We start from the raw sequence: 23,028 nt of genomic DNA on the forward strand, positions 1-23,028 counted from the left end.
TGGCCCAACCAGTTATTAGGTTCAGGGGGCAATTTCTTTTTCCCACATGGCCATGTAGGTTTTGAGTTTTTTTTCTCACTAAATAATAAAAACCATCATTTAAAACTGCATTTTGTGTTCAATTATGTTATCTTTAACTAATGGTTAACGGGTTTTGATGAGCAGAAACATTTAAGTTTGACAAACATGCAAAAGAATAACAAATCAGGAAGGGGGCAAATAGTTTTTCACACCACTGTATATATATATATATATATTTATATATATATATATACTTATATATATATATACATATATATACAGTGTATATATATATATATATATATATATATATATATATATATATATATATATATATATACTGTGTATATATATATTTGTTATAGAATATTTTTGTTAAGAAACTAGATACAAGATTTTGATATCTGCAATATAGAGATATGCAGTTTAGCATTACTCAACTCTAAAATGTCCAGCAAGTGCAACAAAAAAGCGATATAGTGTAAGAGACATAATATACAATAGATATACTGGATAAGGTTAATAACAAGGGTTGAAGCAATTTAACACCTACTTTGTTTATTGTCTTGGCACATTTTGCTGATTGCATAATGTCCACGAATACCTTAGGTATTAGCAAAGCAATAGTGCTGGAATAACCTGCAACATGTAACCCAGCTGTCCCAGCAGAATATAAAATGTCAATCACAACACAGACCACAAAACGTCCTTATATTGTGTGTCATATCCAAAGGTTAACAACTGCTGCCTTATGGTGTTCCCATCAGCAAATAAAAGGTCAAAGCAACAATCAGTAGAAGACAGAAAGGAGATGAGAAGGTCTGGTAGGCTGCTGAAGGCATGAAAATATCCTCATATCGATATATGCTCACAACATTCTCTGAGACTGGAGGGGCATCAATATCATGTCTTGTTATGGAACCTGAAATGCCATAGAAAATGCAGAAATCAGGTTGTGATGTTAAAATGTCTAGCAAACAAAATCCATTGGCATTCAAATAGCCTCTAGCCCCTTTGTACACTGTTGTGTATCCCGGCATGGCTGCAACCCACGCAAGCACCCACGGCCGCGTGTTCATGCGCGACCCTGACCGAAGTCAGGGTCGCGCATGAACACGCCCGCGGGCTGTGTGCATGCGTGCTAGGCACAGGACACGGGGACGCAGCGTCAGGGGTTTTATTATATAGGAGGTGGAGATACTCACCAGGATAAGCCTACTTGTCTTTCATTAGCTGTATAATGGCAGAAGACCTGCTGTCAGTAGGCCATGACAACTTTTATACCAGGCAAAGATTACCAAAGAGCAGAATTCAGATGATCTCCAATAATAGGATTAATCACATAGAAATCTAGCATTCCAACTTGCCAAGATTAAATTTAAGCGATGAAATGTAAAGGAAATATGCTCATGACAGGATGGAATATTTTTTTATCACCAAGGGTAAATTTACGAGATTAAAATCACACAATTGCTAATTCACTACTAATGTTGAGCAACAATACAAACTTATCTGAATTTTGGGGGGATATGGGAGGAAATCAGTGTGCCTAGAGCAATGCCCCCACAAACCCAAAACAAACAAACACCATACAGATTGTGTTCTGCCCAGATTCAAACTGCCTCCCTGTGTAGAAACATACAGGTATACTCACAAATGATCAATAAAACTTACATGCTCAGAGAGTTCAGGTGAAGCTTGCTGGTCTGTATGCAGTCAATGTAGCACATTAGGTAAATAGCAAAACTCCCATTATACATGTAACACACATGCTGCTTGTATAACAGGCAATGTATGCGCTGCATGTATGATGCAAGGTACACTATTTATGTGACTTGTTTAAACTTTACGTGAGTTTTCTGTTCATGTAAATGTTATTGATCTGTTGAGAAATAGTGTCTAAACAGAGGCAGTTCAAATCTGGGCCAAGGTACTATCTGCATAGAGTTTGTATACATCCCCTGTGTTTGTGTGGGCATATTTTGCCCAAGAAATGTTCTTTCTGTTAACTGCATTGCTTCTATATACTGTTCATATTCATTTTATCCACCTGATTGCAATTAGAATTAGTTTCCTGCTAACTGATTGACAGCTGACTGACTCAGCTTACATTTTCTAAGTCAGCGGAGATTTGCAGGGTAAGAGAATTTCCATCTTACTTCTAAAGGTGAACACTTTATTCTGCAGACATCCTCCTTGAATTGGTCAGGTGACTGATTTGCAAATCTCTGAGGTCAGGCAGGTGAAGGTATCACGTCTCATTTCTGATTCTTGAGTAGGGTAAAACTGAATTTTTGCATTGACCCAGGAAGGGAAAACATGATTCTGCCCATCATTTAGTTAACAGATAGTTAAATAAGCGACTGCTTAAGGCTTTGATAGACTAAATTTAAATACCTTTGTGGGCCAATTAAGATTTAAACGTAAGGAGAACTTTCTGCTTATCACCACTAAAATTACTCCTGAATCAAAGGTAATATAGTGTGAAACCTGCTGGCCACAGAGGATGTCTATATCACATGGGGAGTTCAGTGTGGTGAGAGGCCGATCAACCTCACGACATTAATCAGATAGTTGCAGCTTCCACATAGGACTCAACCCTCCAAGGTGTAACATACAATGGAATATTTATTGATCCATAGCCGTAATACAGCACACAAGAAAGCACAACGTTTCGGGCAGAGGCCCTTTCACAAGTTTTCAAGGAGCATTTGAGAAAGGGCCTCTGCCCAAAACGTTGTGCTTTCTTGTGTGCTGTATTACCGCTATGTATCATTAAATATTCCATTGTATATTACACCTTTGGAGGGTTGAGTCCTGAATCAAGGGTGTCATCATTGATATACAGTATGTTCAGCTTGCTTCATATAGAGGCATCCTCTACTAAGGCATATTTTCTGGCATGCATTTAGTCGTTTAAGTATGACCAACGAATCAGGGAACAAGAGATCTAAAACTTTTTCTTCAATGAATGAAGGTAAAGAAAATGACTGCAGAACAATTGGGTAACAAACAATATTGCTGTCTACTAAAGCTTCATGCAAAGATCAATTGTAGGGTATAGATCCATAAAATATTGCACATTTCTTACCTTGAATTGCTGGTCCCCAGGCAAATAAATAGTACCAGCTTAAGTGCAAATCCACTATTGTCTCATCTCTGGGAACATACACAGGGCGTTTAAAACGGCACGTTACACGGTTGTTTTCAAATACACCTTCTTCATCTCTAGCAGGGTTCCTTTGAATTTCTTTAGCCCACTGACCAACATTATAGAAGTGCTGGATGCGTACTCTCCCATTATCATCGTGGACACAGGCCATGACATCATCTCCTCCCTAAAAGTGAAAGCTCTCATTAATGCATACCTTCAGCAACCGAGTATTGTACCGTGTTAGGCATGAGTTACAATAAGAATTAAGCAGTAATGTGCTACAAGATCTCTGAAACAATCTTGTTCTTACCAGATATCTTATGCTAGGTACACACCATACAATTTTGTGTTAGATAGATTGTTCAATAGATAATTTCCGACATGTCTGATCTTATTTTCTATCGTTTTTCTGATCGATTTCTCATAGAAGTTAATGGAAATAGATAAGAAAAAATAACTGAATCGAATCGGAAATCAATCGGGAAATTGAATCTGAAATCGATCGGACGGAAAATCGACTGAAAAATGCATCGTGTGTACCCTGCATTAGGCACACTAATGCCCCGAGTATTAGGGTAATTAATGCATTCTTACAATATGTTTTCTTATTTGCAGTCTGTAGATAGTCTAATTTACTGTATGTTTTTAGTCTTTCATGGGGCTATAGAAGTCTATGGCTCAGTACCCTGGGTTTGCCTCATTCAGTATATGTGAGAATGTTTGTTCCCCTAAATGGTGTCCTTGCTTCCAGCTATCACTTTTAAAGTGCTCATTTGCAACTGAAACAGTAAAAAGCTGGTTGCTGTAGACAACAAGTAAAACACTTCCCACACAAGATCTTTTGCAATTTACTGTATGTCTTCCACATAAAAGACGGTTTCAAGGTTTACTAATCTTGCCACCAAAATTACATGACTAGGTTATGGTAGCTGGCAAACAGGAGCAGCTTGGTGAGGCTTGGTGGGTGTAACTTAAAACACATTAGAAAAAAATAATAGGGTTAAGAAAAATTACACTGAAGTCAGCAAAGGTACAACCACAAGATGACAACACATATAAACCCTCTAGATCCGTTCAAATAAGAAAAGGGATCTATTAATTAGATTTATCCAACATGCTATGCCTGGTACACACCATGCAATTTCCCGTCAGACTGACGATTGAACTGATAATTTCGATGGGTCCAATCTGATTTCGAATCATTTTTCTGATCGATTTTCTCATCACTTCTATACAAAATTGACCAGATTTATGATGGTAAATCAGATCGGACCTGTTGGAAATACCGTAATCAATTTGATTGTCAATCTGACAGGAAATTGTATCGTGTGTACCAGGCATTAGAGACTTGCAGGACTCTTGATAGTTCCCATCCCCTGAAAAGTGGAAACAGGGCTTAAGTTTTACCTTAACAAGAACATGACTTATTTTGTCTACTGAGACCATGTTCCCACTTGGCCTCAGCAACAGACTGCTTTTCTTATGGTTATTTGAACGTTAACTTGTACTTTCTTGGAAATGCCTTTGGTTGTGAATCTTTCTGGTTGTTTATCACTTTCTCCCACCTTTTGACCTTGTAGTTGGAGTTAAAAAGTAGTTCTTCTAGTGAAGACTTCTCCTTCTCGCCATTTGTCTCCCTTTGGGGTTCCTACTTTGAGTAATATTTTACTTGTTTTCCTTTTTCAGATCTTTGGTGGCTTTACTTAGTTGTTTTATAATACATGTATTTTTTCCTATTTAGCATGTTAATTCCTCAATCACCTATTCTATTTCACATGGGTTCATGTATCCATTGTAAACATCATTAAAAGGAATGTAGAGATGGTAAATCTCCAGTGTAATGATGGTTGTTAAAATGTAAATTGTGTTGATTAGCAAGTTGCTTTCTACTGCTTGCATTCACCTTAGCATGCAGTAAGAGCATCCTTGTTTCCATAGTGATGTAGGAATGATTGACCCTGTTGCATATTCAACTCAACCCCCATATAGATTCATCATAAGCTGGATCCCAGAGCACACCCCAACAATGAACCTGACCTGTAAGCAAGCATCAGTGGGTTCACCTGTAAATCTCTGAACAGATCCGCATTTACCATTTCATGCCCACACTGTATTGCTGCAGATGGAGCCCTGTGCATCTTGTCTTTGTGTTGAACTTTTTAGCAGTAGAAATGTTGTGTTCAACAATCATTCAAAGCAAGGGAAATACAGTTGTAACCGACCAATCGATTACTATCACAAGGAGAGAGTTCCCTTATTACTCTTAAAGCGGAAGGACAGCGACTGACCAGGAGGATAAATTGGTGAAAAATAACAATTGATTTTATTTGGCAAACAAAGAAATAATGTCCACTAACATGCAGAACAAGAATACAAACCCCCAATTGAAATCCTCAATATCAAGACCACCCTTGAAATACACTAAATTAATGAGGTAAAATAAGCAACAAATTCAGAGTTAACACTTCTTGCTTGAAGATCTAGCACCTGAAAAGAAAAAGGTTACTTCCTGAAATATCATTAGAGGCTACTGCACGTGGACCTTGCTTGAAGTTCCTGCACCTGTAGGAAAAACAAAGAACAAAACACAGCAAATACACATTTCACAAATCTTCATCAGACCTTTTTCTTCATCTCACTCTCAATACGTCTATAGCGATACAGTTTTCTCTTTCCTATCTAAAAATATGTATGCATACATGTATGTGAACAAATACACCTGAGAGAAACCAAATAGGAAATGGACTAATGCTTCTGGTTGGGTAGATAAGTAGTGACTGACTCGAAGTAGTCCTTACTGTATGGTAATGACCATAACAGTCTTCAGTTCCTTGCAAAAGTCTTATCTAACCATACAGTGGCTATGAATTCATATTCACACTTAAACCTGTATATGATCATGGAGTAGGGGTACCCCTTTAAAAGAACTGATGATAAGTTGCTGATGAAAGATCTTTTCCTGAAGCAGATGATAGCTTATAATAACCTTACTTTACTTTACATGCAGCACACTCCAATATGCCAGTTCAATAATTCTGAAGTAAGTTTCTTCCCTTTATTGTTATCAAAGTTTTTCTTTTTCCTGTATGTCACATATGTAAGTATCAATTCTCTCCTTTTATTACTTCTCACTGCAGGTTGGTTTAAGCTCTAAATGCAATCACTTCACTTGCAGAACACACAGAACACAGCAACAGATCTGTTCACGGGTAAGTTCCTATTTTTCTCCCATGAATTGATAAATTTCTTTACTAATGTGTTATTCTCTTTTCTCCACACAGAGAGATTAACACTCCAAAAATATCGTCAGGTAAGTGTCTTTTCCACTCATATCAGGCAGAGCCACACTGGGGATTATTCTTGAGGCATATGCACAGTCAATGTACAGAGCAAATGCATTCAAACACAGGCTGACTGGCTTTACTGTGGAGAGACAGATTAATAATCAGTACCAGTGAGTGCACACACAGATTCTCTCACTGATCAGCTCTGTGGTGACAGGTAGGGAAGCACAGTCATTAATTCACATCATACAGTACTCTGGTGTTGCTATGACAACATTTCTTCTCCTCACACACACTGTATATATATTATCTAACTGTAGAGAATCAGACGAAGAATATTTAGCTGATTTGATTTGACAGTCTGATTTTTGTGTCATTACTATTAGGAAAACTCCTGTCATTTTCTTTCTGTGTTTCTGTGTGGTGAAATTTCACTTATCTGTCAATTTTTCCTGAAGTGGTCTCCTTGGCCTTGCTGAGCTATCTCTCACTCCTCTGTGGATGAGGTGTCTCCCTGTTTTGACTCAGGGAGATGTCTCTCATGGTCCCCTTTCTGTGTGTCATCAGTGAGCTAAATTCCTCTGCTACTGAATGCCATTTCTCTCTCTGTCAGCTCAGTTTCTCCCCCTCTGGTCTCTGTCATCTCTCCTCACGCTGCCTGTGTCACCTTCTGAGGTAAAAATCAGAGAGGGCTTGCCTCTTCAGCTGGAGGGGCGTTCCCAACCTGTGTAACTGACACCCGCCCCCTGACTGAGAGCAGAACAGCCATCTTGAGTGCTGGCTGCTTGCTCTGTGTAAATACAGCCTGTGCCAGCACTAATTCTCATAGCTGATGCTGGCCAGAAATAAAAATACATGTTTTTTTTTTTTTTTTTTTTTTTAAATTAAAGAAGCTGCACTATTTGTAGCAGGGCTACACAGTTTTTAAAAGAAGTGAAATCAATAACTGATGTACCACTAGACAAATCCTTTTATTTAGCATATCCTAAACTAGAAGAATCCTTTTACTTAGCATATACTATAGTTCTCTTTTAACTTTTGTTTAAAACAAGTCAACCTTGCCCCTCTCCTTCCACCTCCAATTGGTCTATCATGTGGTAGCTGTGAGAGGGAGTGGCTCTGGAGCTCAGTTTCCTCTCACTTTCATATCTACTAGATTTTAGTAACTTATATTTGTGGAGCTACTTTTGACTTATCGAAGAAAACCTCTGGATGTTGGTTTTTCATTATCCACTCAGTTTCTGCTGTTGAGTTTTGTGGAGGGTTCACTTTAGGGATTTCCTTTTACCTAGTTACTTTGCCCAGAACAGATTATTTTAGTGCGGGTATAAGCAGGTGTCTAAAAGACGCATGCACACAATATTGGTAATTGGGCGCCCAGATGGTAAGTTGGGTGCCCGACCCAGTGCTAGTAACCAATCACGCACTGAAGTAGGCAATCGGATACTAAGTAGTGAAGGAATATTGTAGCTGATTGTGTATTTGTAGATGATCAGCTATAATAGTGGCTGGAGGGGGAGGTTAGTATTAGACATCTGGGGGGGGGGGGGGGGTTAGTGTTAGGCATTAGGTAACATGGGGGGATAGATCTAAGCACTAGGGGCCTGATGCACTAACTAGTGTTAATATTGCCATGTGGAGACAGCGCACATCAATATTACTGGTACTACCACAGTAGTGCACTGTGATTCAAGCTATCCGCATAACCCACTATACTCGAGTACTGTGAGCATTGCTAAGGCAATGCTTGTTAGTAACGCGTGTTACTATAGCAATTAAACTCACAGCATATGAAGTAGATGCTCTGTGGCATATTTATTAAAAAGCTTGCCTAGTACAGTATTACACCCCACTTTATATACATACCTCTAACTCTGTATTAAATGTTAAAATACAGTAAATGCAAGTACATTAAATTTGGGGGACTCTCAGTCGTCCTTAAACTCAGAAAAGTCCTCAAAGCCTAAGAAGTTGACCATCACCACTGTGAGTACTGCTGGTGATTTGGGCTGGTTTGTTGAGACTTCTGGTTAGTTGAGTTTCAGATAACTGGGACTCTACTGTGTTATAACCAACCACAGTTGAAGCAAATAGCACTGATTACTTACAATGACACCTGTAAAGGGATGGGATATATCGAGCAGTAAAAGAACAGTCAGCTCTTGTATGTGATCTTTTGGAAGCAAGCAAAATGTGCAAGCAAAACTCTGAGTAATTAACAAAAAAGGATGGGTCAAATTGTCAAGACTAAACAATTGCGTAAGAACATTTCCACAACCCCAAATGGCAGGTCTTGTGGGTTGATCAGTGGTTAGTACATAGCAGAAAAAATCCATGGAGGGCTCATTTGAATGTTCAGGTGCATGTGTATAATTTATCTGTGAGATTTGATGGAAAAAGAAGTGTGATGCACCTTGCAACCTGGGGAACTTGAAAGATCTGCTGCTAATGTGCTACTGCCGGCTTCCACAGGACACCATCAGAGGTGGACTGTACCTTGACAGGCCAGAGTAGTTTGGTGGTAAAGGGGTGATCTGCACAATGTTTGGCGGTATTTTTAATGTTTTGGCTGATACAAGTGTAGAAGAAGAATGACAAAAATGACTTCTAGGTAGAATTTTATTTAATACAGCTTGGCTCTTGTAAGTTACCTAGTACAGGATGTAATGTAAAAATGAAGTAGAATGTAACCAGTTACTAGTACAGTCTGACTACTGAAGCTTAATCTACCTCAAGACACAGTGGCGGACGCAGGCAGCAGTGGGCCCCTGTGCAAAATATCAATTGTGGGCCCCCCTGACCTGCGGCGCGCGAAGCGCGTCGCGGCAAAAAATGGGTGCGGCTATAACCTGCGGTGCTTCGCGCGCCGTGGCAAAAAATGGGCGTGGATAGAAAAAATGGGCGTGGCAATGACCGGATAAGGGCGGAGCTAACTGTAATTTAAAGTGATCCCGGGGTGAGAGTGATATGGAGGCTGCCATATTTATTTCCTTTTAAACAATACTAGTTGCCTGGCGGCCCTGCTGATCTATTTGGCTGCAGTAATAAACTGAATTACACCAGCAACAAGCATGCAGCTTAAAGGGATACTGTAGGGGGGTTGGGGGAAAATGAGCTGAACTTACCCGGGGCTTCTAATGGTCCCCCGCAGACATCCTGTGCCCGCGCAGCCGCTCACCGATGCTCCGGCCCCGCCTCCGGTTCACTTCTGGAATTTCTGACTTTAAAGTCAGAAAACCACTGCGCCTGCGTTGCCGTGTCCTCGATCCCGCTGATGTCATCAAGAGCGCACAGCGCAGGCCCAGTATGGTCTGTGTCTGCGCAGTACACTCCTGGTGACATCAGCGGGAGCGAGGACACGGCAACGCAGGCGCAGTGGTTTTCTGACTTTAAAGTCAGAAATTCCAGAAGTGATCTGGAGGCGGGGCCGGAGCATTGGGGAGCGGCTGCGCCAACACAGGATGTCTGCGGGGGACCATTAGAAGCCCCGGGTAAGTTCAGCTCATTTTCCCCCGACCCCCTACAGTATCCCTTTAATCTTCTCAGTTCTGACAATATTGTCAGAAACCCCTGACCTGCTGCATGCTTGTTCAGGGTCTATGGTTGAAAGAATAAGAGGCAGAGGACCAGAACGGCAACCAGGCAACTGGTATTGCTTAAAAGGAGAGAAATATGGCAGCCTCAATATTATTCTCACCTCAGGTTCCCTTGAAAAGTGCAACGCAAAGACAGTGGGCCCAAGTTTTGGTGACCCTTTCCCCAGAAAATTCACATAATTGTGCAGGTTTTCTCAAGAAAATACACATAATGTGAGCAGATTTGCCCAGAAAATAATGGTCCATATATTTTAATACGTACCATTTTTTTGTCTGATGAAAACCCAACAGCTACCCATCCATCAGTGTCAGCACTGAGCTCAAACTCGACGTCTGCACCAATTCGACGATAACTTAGGAAGTAATCACAAGTCTCTGCATTGCATCCTGGCTTGCCATATCTGAAATCAGGAAACATTCAAGCATCAGGGAAAACTGAGTGATTCATTATACCAAGAAATTACTACATAAAAATCTAACAATGAGGCATATAGCCACCTCTTTACATTACCTCACTGTATAATGAGACAGCTAATATCGGCACATCGCTGCGCCAATGATTTGTGCGCCACCATAGGCTGTAGTGCGGATTGCCACAGAGGCCGCCCTCTCCTACGGGGGGCTTCACCTCAGTCACACCCCCAGACCAGTCAACAGGCCAGGGGGAGGGGTGGGTCTGCTCCTCTCCCCATCCTGCACATTCCGTGTCCTCACTCCACCTTCCTCCCTACAATTCACATCATTCGAGGCCCACACTATCCGCCTTTACAATCCCCTCCCAGCCATTGTTGCAGTCTTATACCGCCCTCCGGGCTCCATACGACAATTTCTCAACAACTTTGCCTCCTGGCTCCCACACATCTTCTCCTCTGACCTCCCCACCATCATCCTCGGGGATTTCAATATTCCCATCGATGAACCCAAGAACTCTGCTGTGACCCAGCTACTCACCATAGCCAACTCACATGGCCTAGTACAACACACCAACGCCCCCACTCACACTGCAGGTCACACTCTCGACCTTATATTCACTAAATCCACCACCATTGCAGACCTTGACATCGCACCATTTCCACCCTCAGACCATTACCTTTTCACCTTCAACCTCCTCACGGAAGGCACCTCCAAACTCCCCGCCCACCCACCTGGTCGATGGCAGCGAGACCTATGCAAGCTCAACCCTGGCGTCCTTGCTGACTCCCTCCATGCCCTCTCCTCCACTCTCCGCACCCTAACCTGTCCTAATCTTGCTGCAGCTCAGTATCACCAAACTCTCTCATCAGCCCTAGAGAAAGCTGCTCCACAAATATTCCGCCACAACCGACCCCCTAACCCCCAGCCCTGGCGGACAACCCATACTCGTAACCTCCAGAGGGAAACACGTGCCACTGAACGAAAATGGAGGAAAACTCGACTAAACCAGGATTTCCTACAGTACAAGACTAACCTGCTGCAGTTCCACACTGCCCTTGCTCATGCGAAGCAGGAATAATTTACCAAGCTCATTGGAGTACAAGCTTCCAATCCCCGGCATCTTTTTGGCACCTTCAACTGCCTGCTTAACCCCCCCCCCTTCCGTTTACTCCCTCTCTGCCACAGATTTAGCCACCCACTTCACCAACAAAATAGTCTCCATCCGTCAGGAAATATCCAATCTCCAATCTTCACCTCCACTCGCTCACAACCAACTCCTCCTCCACCCTATCCTCCCCTCACCTCCTTCACTCCTACTACCATTGAGGAAGTCAACCACCTACTGCAGACTTCCCATACCACTACCTCCCCCCTTGACCCTATCCCTTCTGATCTACTTCAGCCCCACTTCACGGATTTGGCCCCAGTCCTCACTACCCTGCAACCTCTCCCTATCCACAGGCACCTTCCCCACAGACTTCAAGCAGGCCACAGTACTGCCCCTGCTCAAGAAACCCTCCCTCGACCCCTCGCTACCCTCCAACTACCGCCCGATTTCCCTCCTCCCCTTTGCCTCAAAACTCCTTGAGCGTCTGGTTCACAAACGCCTGACCCAGTACCTCAATGCCAACTCACTACTAGACCCACTGCAATCTGGATTTCGGCCTGCCCACTCAACCGAAACGGCTCTCACCAAAGTGGTCAATGACCTTGCCTTAGCTAAAGCTGAAGGTAAATACTCCATTCTCCTCCTCCTTGACCTTTCAGCAGCTTTTGATACAGTAGATCATCCCCTACTCCTCCAGTCCCTCCAGTCCATGGGCATTCACGATCTCGCCCTGACCTGGCTTTCATCCTACCTCTCCAACCGCTCCTTCACAACCTCCTTCAATGAGACCTCATCCACCCCCAACCACCTCTCAGTGGAAGTCCCCCAAGGCTCGGTCCTTGGCCCCCTACTGTTCTCCCTATACACATCCTCCATTGGCAAGGTTATCTCCTCCATGGGCTTTAACTATCATCTGTATGCAAATGACACCCAAATCTACTTCCACACCCCTGACATATCCACCACTACCATGGACAAGGTCTCCTCCTGCCTATCTGCTATCTCCTCCTGGATGTCCACTAGGTTCCTGAAACTAAATCTAGACAAAACGGAATTTATGATCTTCCCACCCTGGTCATCCCTGGATCTCCCAGATGTGCAGGTCACTGTTAACCACACTACCATTCGCCCTACCTCTCAAGCCCGCTGTCTGGGTGTCACCCTGGACTCTGCACTCTCCTTCACTCCCCACATCCAAAACCTCACAAAGTCCTGCAACTTCCACCTTCGTAACATCTGTAAGATTCGCCCTTTCCTGACCTCTGCCACCACCAAACTCCTCATCCATGCCCTCATAATTTCCCGCCTCGACTACTGCAATGCCCTTAAAGTCTGGTCTCCCTATGACCCGAATAGCCCCACTGCAGTTCATCATGAATGCAGCAGCCAGAATTATCCACTCCTCCCATCGCGCCACCAGGGCGGCTCCCCTCCGTGAATCCCTCCACTGGCTTCCTATCCAGTCCAGAATCAGATTCAAGATATTGTGTCTGACCTATAAATCCGTCCACAAAACATGTCCAACCTACATTTCTGAACCTACTCAGAGATACACACCAAGCCGCTCACTCCGCTCCTCCAATGAACTTTGCCTGACTGTCCCCCGCATCACCCAGTCCCATGCACGCCTCCAGGACTTCTCAAGAGCCGCTCCAACACTATGGAACTCCCTACCTCCACCCATTAGGGCAGCCCCCTCCTTCAACACCTTCAAGAAGGCCCTCAAAACTCACCTTTTCACTCTGGCCTACCACCCGTCACAATTGCTCTAAACCCACAGCTGAACTCTGGTCCCCTACCTCTCGTGTCCCGACCTCTCCCTCTAGATTGTAAGCCTTTGGGCAGTGTCCTCCTCCTTTTGTGTCCTACCTGATCATGCACCTCCATTACTGTAAACCCATGCTATGCATTTGAGTGAACCTAACTTGCCTAATCTCCATGCTCCCATCCAGTACCTTGTACTCATACTGTGCTGTGTGATCTGGTTTTCTTGTATTCCTGTCTTGTCATATTGCTGTATGTCATCCCTAATTATTGTCTGTAACCTAAATTAATGTCCAGCGCTGCGTAATATGTTGGCGCTTTATAAATATAATAAATAATAATAATAATAGCGGCATTCACTGACTAATTTGGGTGCTGGCAATAGCCAAAGCTCAAATTAGCAAAAAGACAACGTAATTAGCCCACCAATAGCCGGAGCCCGAATGATGTGTCCCCCCGAGTTGTTTCCCCCCACAACTCAGTGAGGTAATATTATTTCACCCCATTAGGAGTGTAACTAGAGCAGGGTGAGCTGTCTTTTGGCTTCACTCTGAGCCCAAATTTGCCCACACCATTTTCGATGTAAACCTGTATACAGTAAGAGTAAGATAAACCTGCATACTTATACAATTTTACTACTAAACGTGGGAGAAGTAAAACAGAAGAAAATGGAAATTGTGTAACTTTCACTGGGTTGTGACAGAGAGGTGTAAAACCTATTCCAAAAAGGTATGTTGTATACGCAACTTCTGTTTATCATTCAAAAATTCTGTTTATTATATCTGTTTACAGTCATCAATAGTATCTCTAATGTGTAATAAACAAAATGAGATTTTCTGGCAGATTTCTTGCCAGATCGATTATTTCCAGCATGTCTGATCTGATTTCCGATCGATTTTCCATGGATGTGAACACAAAATCGTTCGGAAATCAGATCGGACATGCTGGAAATAATCAATCTGGCAAGAAATCTGCCATAAAATCTTACTGTGTGTATTAGGCATTACAGCTGGCCATAACCATATTGATTTTTTTGTTGAATTCCCACCAAAGTCATTCTCTTTGATCTGTTTCTGACTTTAACTATTTAAACATGTTAAGCACTCAAAAGTACTAAAAATAAGGCAAGAAAAGTAACTGGCATTGACTGTCTGCCATTGCATAGAATTAACTTTGCTTGTGCTGCATACTTATTCCCTTCTTCTTAAGCAGCCCATACACTCAGCCGATTTTCTGGCCGACTGATCGATCCCGATCGATCGATCGATTGCAAATCGGTTGGTCAATCGACCGATCGACGGCCGATTTCGATCGATTTCGATGGATTTCCATCGAACTTGCAGGGTGGAAAATTTAGGTCGATCTGATGAGATTGCTTATCAGTTTGCATTGGCCTTAATGGAAATCTGATGGCAAAAAAATGCCATCAGATCGAATTTCAATAGATTTCAAACTGAAATCTATTGGAATTCTATCCTGGTAAAAAATGTTCTAAAAACGCATCAGATAGATCATCAGATGCATTTCTTATCTATCTGCTGCCAATCTGACGAGTGTATGGGCACCTTTAGACAGAGTGAGAGAGGGTGTCTCTCATTCCTCGTGCAATCTGGGAGCAGCTGTCGCTCGGCTTGTTGCTCACACTGGAGGGGTGGCCAGTATTTGGGTTCTGCCACACACACAGCAACATCACCTCTGTAAGGTTCTGCCGTCCGGCGGCATCTGTGTTCTTATGGGGCAATGTTTTACAGGAACCACTCAATAAAAGGGACAATGTATTTTTCACTTTCAGTGCTGCGTTCTTTTATCAAGCTTTCCCTTCCATTCTTTGTTGCAGTTAGGAAAAAACTTAAAGCTTGATAATTGTCCTTTAAATTATGTTTTTACTTGGAAAGTGCTGACATTTTTTTATAGATAAGGTGAAAAATATATAAGGTGAGATCATTCTTTATACAAGTTTTGCTGCTCAACAATCAGCATGTGTAGTAGCAGCCTTTCTTAGTTCTTTGGAAAAACAACAGCAGTAGTATATAGCACACTACCCGTTATGCCACATGCTGATCATCACTGACCTAAAGCATCCTTTAGTTTTACCACAATCATCCACACGTATCCTTGCAAACGGATCCACAGGGGGAGCAGTGGGGAAGGGATAACCTGCAAAGACAAAACAAAACAAACATTCATATTCTGTTTATCTAAAGCCTTGTACTTGAATGTCATGAAGACATTGCTTATGAAAACCTTTTGTTTCTAAACTCCCTTTTTTGTCACTTTTTTTCCTCAAACTTCTAATCTCTAAGACATCTATACATTCATAAATATATTATACTCAAGGGGTTTAGACTTACTAAATCGAAACATCCTTTGTCTTAGAATCCACACAAACGTCTAAACACCAAGGGCCATATGCAATTCACTTTTTCACCTGAGTTTTCTCCTAGGTGATGTTTTCACAACTTGTAATTAAATGCCTTTTAAACTGCCAGCAAGCAAACAAATACTCAAAATAATTTGTACAGTATGGTTTCACATACTTTTTGGTACTTTTTCAATTGCAAAGTGCTAAAAAGATGTTTTAAATCACAGATGAAAAATTATCTCCCAAGAGAAAACTTGGGAGAAAAAGTGAATTGCATATGGGCCCAGGTTAGCAGGGCCAGAGCTACCATAGGAAAAAATGGGCAATGGCCCCAGAGCCTGTAGGGGCCCCCAAGGTGTCCCTCCCCCATCTTAACTGTTGCTCCCCAGGGACTTTACAGAGTCTGTTAAGTTGGGAGGCTCAAGTTCAAAAGTGTGAGCTATATTAAACATAATAAATGTTAAAAAAAACTGTGATGTTTAATAACCAAAATACCAACAGATTATGCCTATTAATTCTTAAAGGAATACTGTAGGGGGGTCGGGGGAAAATGAGTTGAACTTACCCGTGGCTTGTAATGGTCCTCCACAGACATCCTGTGCCCGCGCAGCCACTCACCGATGCTCCGGCCCCGCCTCTGGCTCACTTCTGGAATTTCTGACTTTAAAGTCAGAAAACCCCTGCGCCTGCGTTGCTGTGTCCTCGTTCCCGCTGATGTCACCAGGAGTGTATAGCGCAAGCCCAGTATGGTCTGTAACTGCGCAGTACGCTCCTGGTGACATCAGGGGAAGCAAGGACACGGCAACGCAGGCGCAGGGGTTTTCTGTCTTTAAAGTCGGAAATTACAGAAGTGAACTGGAGGCGGGGCTGGAGCATCGGTGAGCGGCTGCGTGGGCACAGGATGCCTGCGGGGGACCATTAGAAGCCCCGGGTAAGTTCAACTCATTTTCCCCCGATCCCCCTACAGTATCCCTTTAAAGGGGCACTATGGTGAAATATTGTAAAATTTAAAATATGTGCAAACATATACAAATAAGAAGCACATTTTTTGCAGAGTGGTCCAAAACCTGTCACTTCTGTCAGATTTCTACTACACACTGACAGCAACATAGGAGAAAAGTAATTTATGGCTCATTTTACTCTGGAAAAAAACGTACTTCTTATTTGTCTGCTTGTACATATTTTAAATTTTAAAAATTTTCGCCATAGTGCCCCTTTAACAGCATAAACAGATAGACGAGTGTAAGCACTGGATGGATGGTCAGTCCAGCTATCCTAACCATTTAGGTTGAGCAGTTTCAGATTGAGATCTCCTGTCCAATCAAATTGATCATTAGAAATGGGTTTAAACTCTACATGTATTTAAAAATAGTTTTTACTAGGCAAAACATTTTCAAATAAGATACCAAAATCGAAATGCTCCATTGTACAAGTAAAAAAACTATTCAGAAATACTTCATGTAACAGTAATTTTATCCTTTTCTCAAAGAGTGGAAACATTTCTCTGCAGCAGCTGCAGTGCCTCTATTATAAAGTAAGTTCTTCTGGTCTCTCCTGCAGTTTAGCAATAATTCTCAGGAGAAGATAATGTACAACTATTCTTAATCTGGAGTTGCTTGGGAACTTTCATCGTAACCAAAGCAGGTGTACTTTAATAGCTAAAACCTTATTGGTTACTCGCTTCCCTATATAGTCTCCTTTGCACCTGCTTTTATACCTACCTCACTGTTTATATCTCTCAGTAATGTATTGAAAGCTACATTTACAGTTTTTGTAGCAAACAGAACTTAGCGTTTATGTATATGCAAAAATATTTACGGTATATTGGCAGATATTTTCAATCAAATAAAAGTATAGTGTGGGAAATTAACTCAGAAAATCCCAGAATTATAGGTGTAATGGAACTATATAACCAGCATATATACTGTACTATTTATTAGAGAAACAAGTCTGGAGGCTAATATATTTGTTTGCTTTAAACATTGGACATTGCCTGGCTGTGTTGCTGATCTTTGTGCCTTCAGCATTGTTTGAATCCAACACCTGAAACAAACATGCAGCTAATGTCATATTTTAATCAGAGCTCATGATCTACATACCAGTTCTGTGTCAGTGAATAAGGTATTACAGTATGCAAAGGATCAGCAGGACAGCCAGGTAGCTGACATTTTTTTTATAAAAGGAAACAAGTATACAGTAGCAGTCACCATATCCCTCTCGCTACAGGGTCACTTTAAGAACAGCATTTGAGCACTGGACTGGAGGGGAAACATACAGCCATCTGTTCAATATATGATACCAAACCTGACTTCCCATTCACTCATTGCTGATACATAAAGGGATGTAAACCATGCATTGCACTGACAAGACTCTGTATAGAAAGACTTCTTATCATTTGTTGGGTAGGGGTATGTGAGTGTTTCATTCACTGACCTTCTTCCGATAGGTATCTTAAGTCATAAAATTCAGAAGCAAAAGTGCCATAACTATCCTGATGTTTCTCATCCAAACCAGAGTCCGCTTGATCGCTGTGCCCGCCTCTTGTTGCACTCTCATCTGCAGGGCTTGCCCAAGCTGATGATATGAAGAGGAGCCAAGTTCCAAGGCTTAGGCTCAGCAGAATCATGACACTGTAGAAAGCAAAGCAAACTTTGTTTTTTTAATATTCTCTTCTTTATATGCACTTATTGACTATTCAAATCTGATCATGAAAAAGTAACCACCAGATGGAACCAACATGATACCTCATTTAACTGAAAGATGATACTCAAGTGATGTAATACTCTATAATAAATAATTTCTCTTTAATAATAGAAGATAGTACCCTAATAGTAAGGAACACCTGGAGCACTGGCATAGGAATGGGGCTTGCAAGGTGTGACAGGGTATCTGTCTGTAAGAGCCCCTTAAAGCCATTACCCTCTTGGTCATATACCTTGTGAGCATACAGTGCAGCAATGGGTGCCAGTAAAGGATGGTGGGACTTCCACCACTACAGCAATTGACAAACACAGCCACAACAGGGGAAGTCCTATGGCCTGCCTTGCCCCCCTTTCTAATTTCACAGATGAGGGTCAAGTCAGTGATCATGTTCACAGGCCTCCCTCTAATGTGTGACATTAGGCTGCACCACCCCATTCTGGAAATAATGAGGCTAAGAACACAAACTAGTGGCATTTGCTAATGAGGAACTTGAGAGACATACACATATGGTACATATACAAATATGGTTATCCTAAAGCATGCCTGACAGCTACTGTTCTGAGAAGTCACATGACTTTCTAAGAAGGCACTGGAAATAATGATGGGAAAGAGGTGGGGCCTTCACCTCAGAAAGCAGGAGATGATTAGTTACATATTTTAAAAATTACATGAGAAAGAGTTTACTCATCCTCAAGAATGTATCCTGGCAATGGCTCTAAATGTTATCATAATTATGACATCTATAGTTTTTAGTAAGCATACTGCAAAATGCAGACCTTTATTTATTGTGGTAAGGGATGTAGTAGATCTATGTACATATACGGACCTTGCATGGGACTTATGTTAGGTACAACCAAATGTTTGCCAAACAAACTGATTAAATAGGATGGACAACAACAGACACTAGTGTTGCTAATTAATTTGTACACTAGGTGATTCATACGTTATAATATTGGTCAAGTAGTATTACAGATTTTCTGCAAGAGTTTTGCTTTGATCCATTCATTGGTGTTTGTGGTGCTTCCCCACATCAGTGGACTGTAAATACACATTGCTCTTTTCCTTCCTAACACCTAACCTTAACCCTCCTCGTTCTCTAAAGTGAACCCTTTTCTGAGGCCTTGCCCAAACCACCCTCCCTCACCATTTATTCTTCCTAACGCCTAACCTTCTCCCTCCTAATGTACTTTGCTTCCTTATACCTAACCCTAACCTTCTAACCACGACTGTCACTTCTATCCTCCCCCTACCCTGTCCCCTAACACTAACTTTCCTAATATATATAGTGCATATCCCTAACCACTAATCCTAACCAATGCTCACCTTCTACCATGTGCATTGGTAGGGGTTTAATACAATGTGTGTGTTTCAGCATTATCTGCTTTATAATCCTTATGAACGCTTTTATAATCCCATGATTGTATTATTGGGAAACAGGATGTATCCCTTGATGATAAGGATTTCAAAATTAGCTTCCCCTTAAAGGATACTTGGAGCAAGGGAAAAAGTTGAGATTGACTTACCTGGGGATTTTCCCAGCTCCCCACAGTCTATCAGGTAAATTGCTGTGCTACTGGTCCACTCAAGTGTGCGGCAATCCTCTCCGAAATATCTCTCTCATGGTAAGTCACTGCTACTGCGCATACAAGGACCTGGCCACATGCCTCCCTTAATCGTGCTCCTGTGGCTGGGAGCATTCTGCACATTTCGTCAAAACTTAAACTGCACATGTGCAGAATGCCCCTGACCATAAGAGTGTAATCAATGAGGCACGTGGTCAGGGCCGAGCATGCGTAGTCAGCAATATTTCAGAAGGGGACAGCGGCGCACTGGAGGGGAACGGAACCACAGTGAGGCACCTGATAGACTGCGGGGTGCTGGAAAAAGCCCCAGGTAGGGTAACGTTTTTATTATAAACTCCATTCACATGAAATGAGTAGCTGTCAGTCACTCACAAACCTTGGTTCTCACCACAACCATTATTTGAAAAGTAGTGGTAAGCAGCTCATTGACTCAAAGCAGCTATTTATTGCTACTTTCTAAAGTAGTGACCTACAGGAAAAGTGGCTAGCAGAGTGTTGGAAGCCAAGACCACTGTTTTCATTGAAGCTCACCGCTATGAAGATGGAAAGCACTGAGAGACCCCCAGGTCTATTCACCACTATAAATATGGTGATTAATTATTATAAATATTGCGATACTGTTAATTACTGGCAAAGTGGTGGTTGTGGAGGCCATTGTGATCATAATGAAGTGTCAGTCATTTCAGCTGAAACATGGGGGTATGACTTTATATTGCTTTGCTGGCATAAATACACAGGAAAAAGCCTCCCCTCCAAGGGGGGGGGGGGGGGGAGTCTGCATTATTGCTCCTCTGCACCTAGGATTTTGCTATGGGTTGCCATGTTGTATGTAGCTCTGTGTCTGGCGCCTATGTTTTAGTGCTCAACTCCTGGTGTGCCTATGTTATTGTGTATGTGTGTGTCTGTCAGTGTGTATGTGTTTGTGTGCCAGTTTGTGTGTGTGTGTGTGTGTGTCTATCACTCTGTGTTTGTGTGTCAATATATATATATATATATATATATATATATATATATATATGTATATATATATGTGTGTGTGTGTGTGTGTGTGTGTCTGTCACTGTGTGTTTGTGTGTCAGCATGTATCAGAATGTGTGTGTAGATATGTAGGTGTGTCTGTTATTCATTGTGTGTTTGCGTGTCAGTGTGTGTATCAGAATGTGTGTATATGTATGTGTGTCTGTTACTGTGTATTGTGTCACTGTGTAAGTGTTTCTGTCACCGTGTGTCTGTGTCAGTGGTGTATTTCACCGTGTGTACATGTGTCAGTGTCTGTGTGTGTGTGTGTGACTGTGCTTTGTGTGTTTCTCAGTGTGTGTTTATGTATGTATTTGTATCAGTGTATAGCTATACAACTGACTCAGAGTAGGAGGCAGAGTAAGAAATTGTAACATTAATCGTCACAACTATGCTGCTTGGTCCGTGGTGCTGAAACAGCTCCTGCACTGAATACTACTGGGCTGCTTGTACTGCAAACATGCATGGGGCTCTGTTGACCTGCAGCACACATGGGCTCTATTGTCACTGGAGACACATCTCCTACCTCCTTCCCCCGCAGCTGTGGCTCTCCCTGATCCCCCGTGTAGCTATACATCCAAGCAGCTCCCGTCTTGCACTTGCTGCAGAAAGGACCTGTGATTGCATCACGGCCATGTGACCGGATTGGATTCCTGGAAGCAGAGATGCTGAGAGGATGGAGAGGATGTACCGAGAGGATGTGTTCCTACATAACCCCGATGTTGAGCTGCAGCATGTAATCACTAAGCATAATCTGCAATGAGAATCACCCCAATAAACACGCTCCTTATAAAACTGAGCAGCCTGTGTTCTGTAGCGTTACATACATTTTACATATCTGATTATAATTATCATATCTTAGTACTGTTCATTTGTGCATGTCAGAAAATATTCCCACTATTTTCCCTTTTCTGAGGTTGCATGCAGCTGTTAATGAATTGCTGCTATAGCTTATTGCTCTTCCATATAACACATGCAGATTCTCTGAAATCATTTTTAAATGGCACTGAAAAATATTCATCACCCACCTTCTGCGAAAGGAGCTTTATGATCTTCTCTCTGTTTGTGCATCAAAATTCTACTAACATTAATTGTTCTGTCTTCTTTTTCAGATAAGCTGCTAGATTTCTGTAAGAGAAAGGACCTCTGATTACATCACAGTCATGTGACAGGGCTGGAGAGGGGGTCTTGGGAATGTAGATACTGAGAGGCAGAAGACAAGCTGCTGTATAAAGCTTGCTTCTAAAATCTTCAGTTTACATTCAAGTGATGCTTTGGCACAAGTTGCTTTACAGTTTTGAGCAATATGTGTACTACAAAATGTAAAGCGACACCCCAGCAACATATAGAAATTGTAATACATTATTCAGGTTACCCAATTTTACAATAATTATCCCGGTTTCAGCATTAGAAACACATCCTATATCTATATATTGCTGTTACTGGTATGTAACCCATCCCTTTTAGTGGTTAGCCAAGACTATAATGGCACAAAGGAAAAAGGAAGTTTATGCACTGGAGGTACCGCCGAAATTTTGGCGCCGCATAGCCAACCATGTTAAAGGGTAACTGAGACGAGAAGCGTCTCTGGTCCCATACTTACATGGGGCTTCCTTAAGCCCCCATGAGGCCGCTCGTCCCTTGCAGTCTCCCCAGGTGGCTCCTGTCCCCTGTAATGCAGCCCAAAAGCCTGGCCAAGTCGTGCTTCGCTGCCCATGTGCAGCTCGGCCACAAACACACACCCGTCTTGTACTCCTGCAGCCGGGAGCGTTCTGTTCCTGTGCACTACTACTGCACAAGCGCAAATCGCTCCCAGGCACGGGAGCATGACGGAGAAAGCATGCGGCAAAGCCACGCATGCGTGATGGGACGCAACTCAGCCAAGCTTTTGGGCCGAATTGCTGGGGGACAGGAGCCACCCGGGGAGACAGTGAGGGATGAGCAGTCTCATGGGGGCTTAAGGAAGCCCCGGTTAAGTATGGAAGGTAAGTATGGAACCTGAGATGCTTTAAAGAGATTTGA

General features: G+C 42.3%; 1 protein-coding gene across 2 annotated transcripts; it reads right to left on the reverse strand.

Annotated features, from left to right (window-relative positions):
- Positions 1-410: 410 nt before the first annotated feature.
- On the reverse strand, positions 411-22,139 carry FRRS1L (ferric chelate reductase 1 like). Of its 2 annotated transcripts, none has more exons than XM_068234577.1 (6): positions 21,533-21,637; positions 18,137-18,333; positions 15,414-15,498; positions 10,318-10,456; positions 3,113-3,359; positions 411-943 (listed from the first exon to the last, which is right to left on the reverse strand). In XM_068234577.1, the coding sequence occupies exons 1-6, from the start codon at positions 21,631-21,633 to the stop codon at positions 771-773; spliced, it is 942 nt and encodes a 313-aa protein (XP_068090678.1). In that variant the 5' UTR covers positions 21,634-21,637; the 3' UTR covers positions 411-770. The 2 variants fall into 2 exon arrangements, with proteins under 2 accessions (XP_068090678.1, XP_068090679.1); XM_068234578.1 differs by lacking the exon at positions 21,533-21,637 and adding an exon at positions 22,035-22,139 and having other exon boundaries at positions 412-943.
- Positions 22,140-23,028: the final 889 nt, after the last annotated feature.

Source organism: Hyperolius riggenbachi, chromosome 5, assembly GCF_040937935.1.
Source record: "Hyperolius riggenbachi isolate aHypRig1 chromosome 5, aHypRig1.pri, whole genome shotgun sequence".
NCBI lineage: Eukaryota > Metazoa > Chordata > Amphibia > Anura > Hyperoliidae > Hyperolius > Hyperolius riggenbachi.

Bases quoted from the DNA above. Each gene is read 5' to 3' on its own strand.
- FRRS1L (XM_068234577.1), bottom strand. From the start codon at position 21,633: ATGCAATCACAGGTCCTTTCTGCAGCAAGTGCAAGACGGGAGCTGCTT. The intron at 18,334-21,532 runs GTAGGAGATGTG...TGCTTTCTACAG, and splicing joins CACAGCTGCGGGGGAAGGAG to TGTCATGATTCTGCTGAGCC. The intron at 944-3,112 runs GTAAGAAATGTG...ATGGCATTTCAG, and splicing joins CTGGGGACCAGCAATTCAAG to GTTCCATAACAAGACATGAT.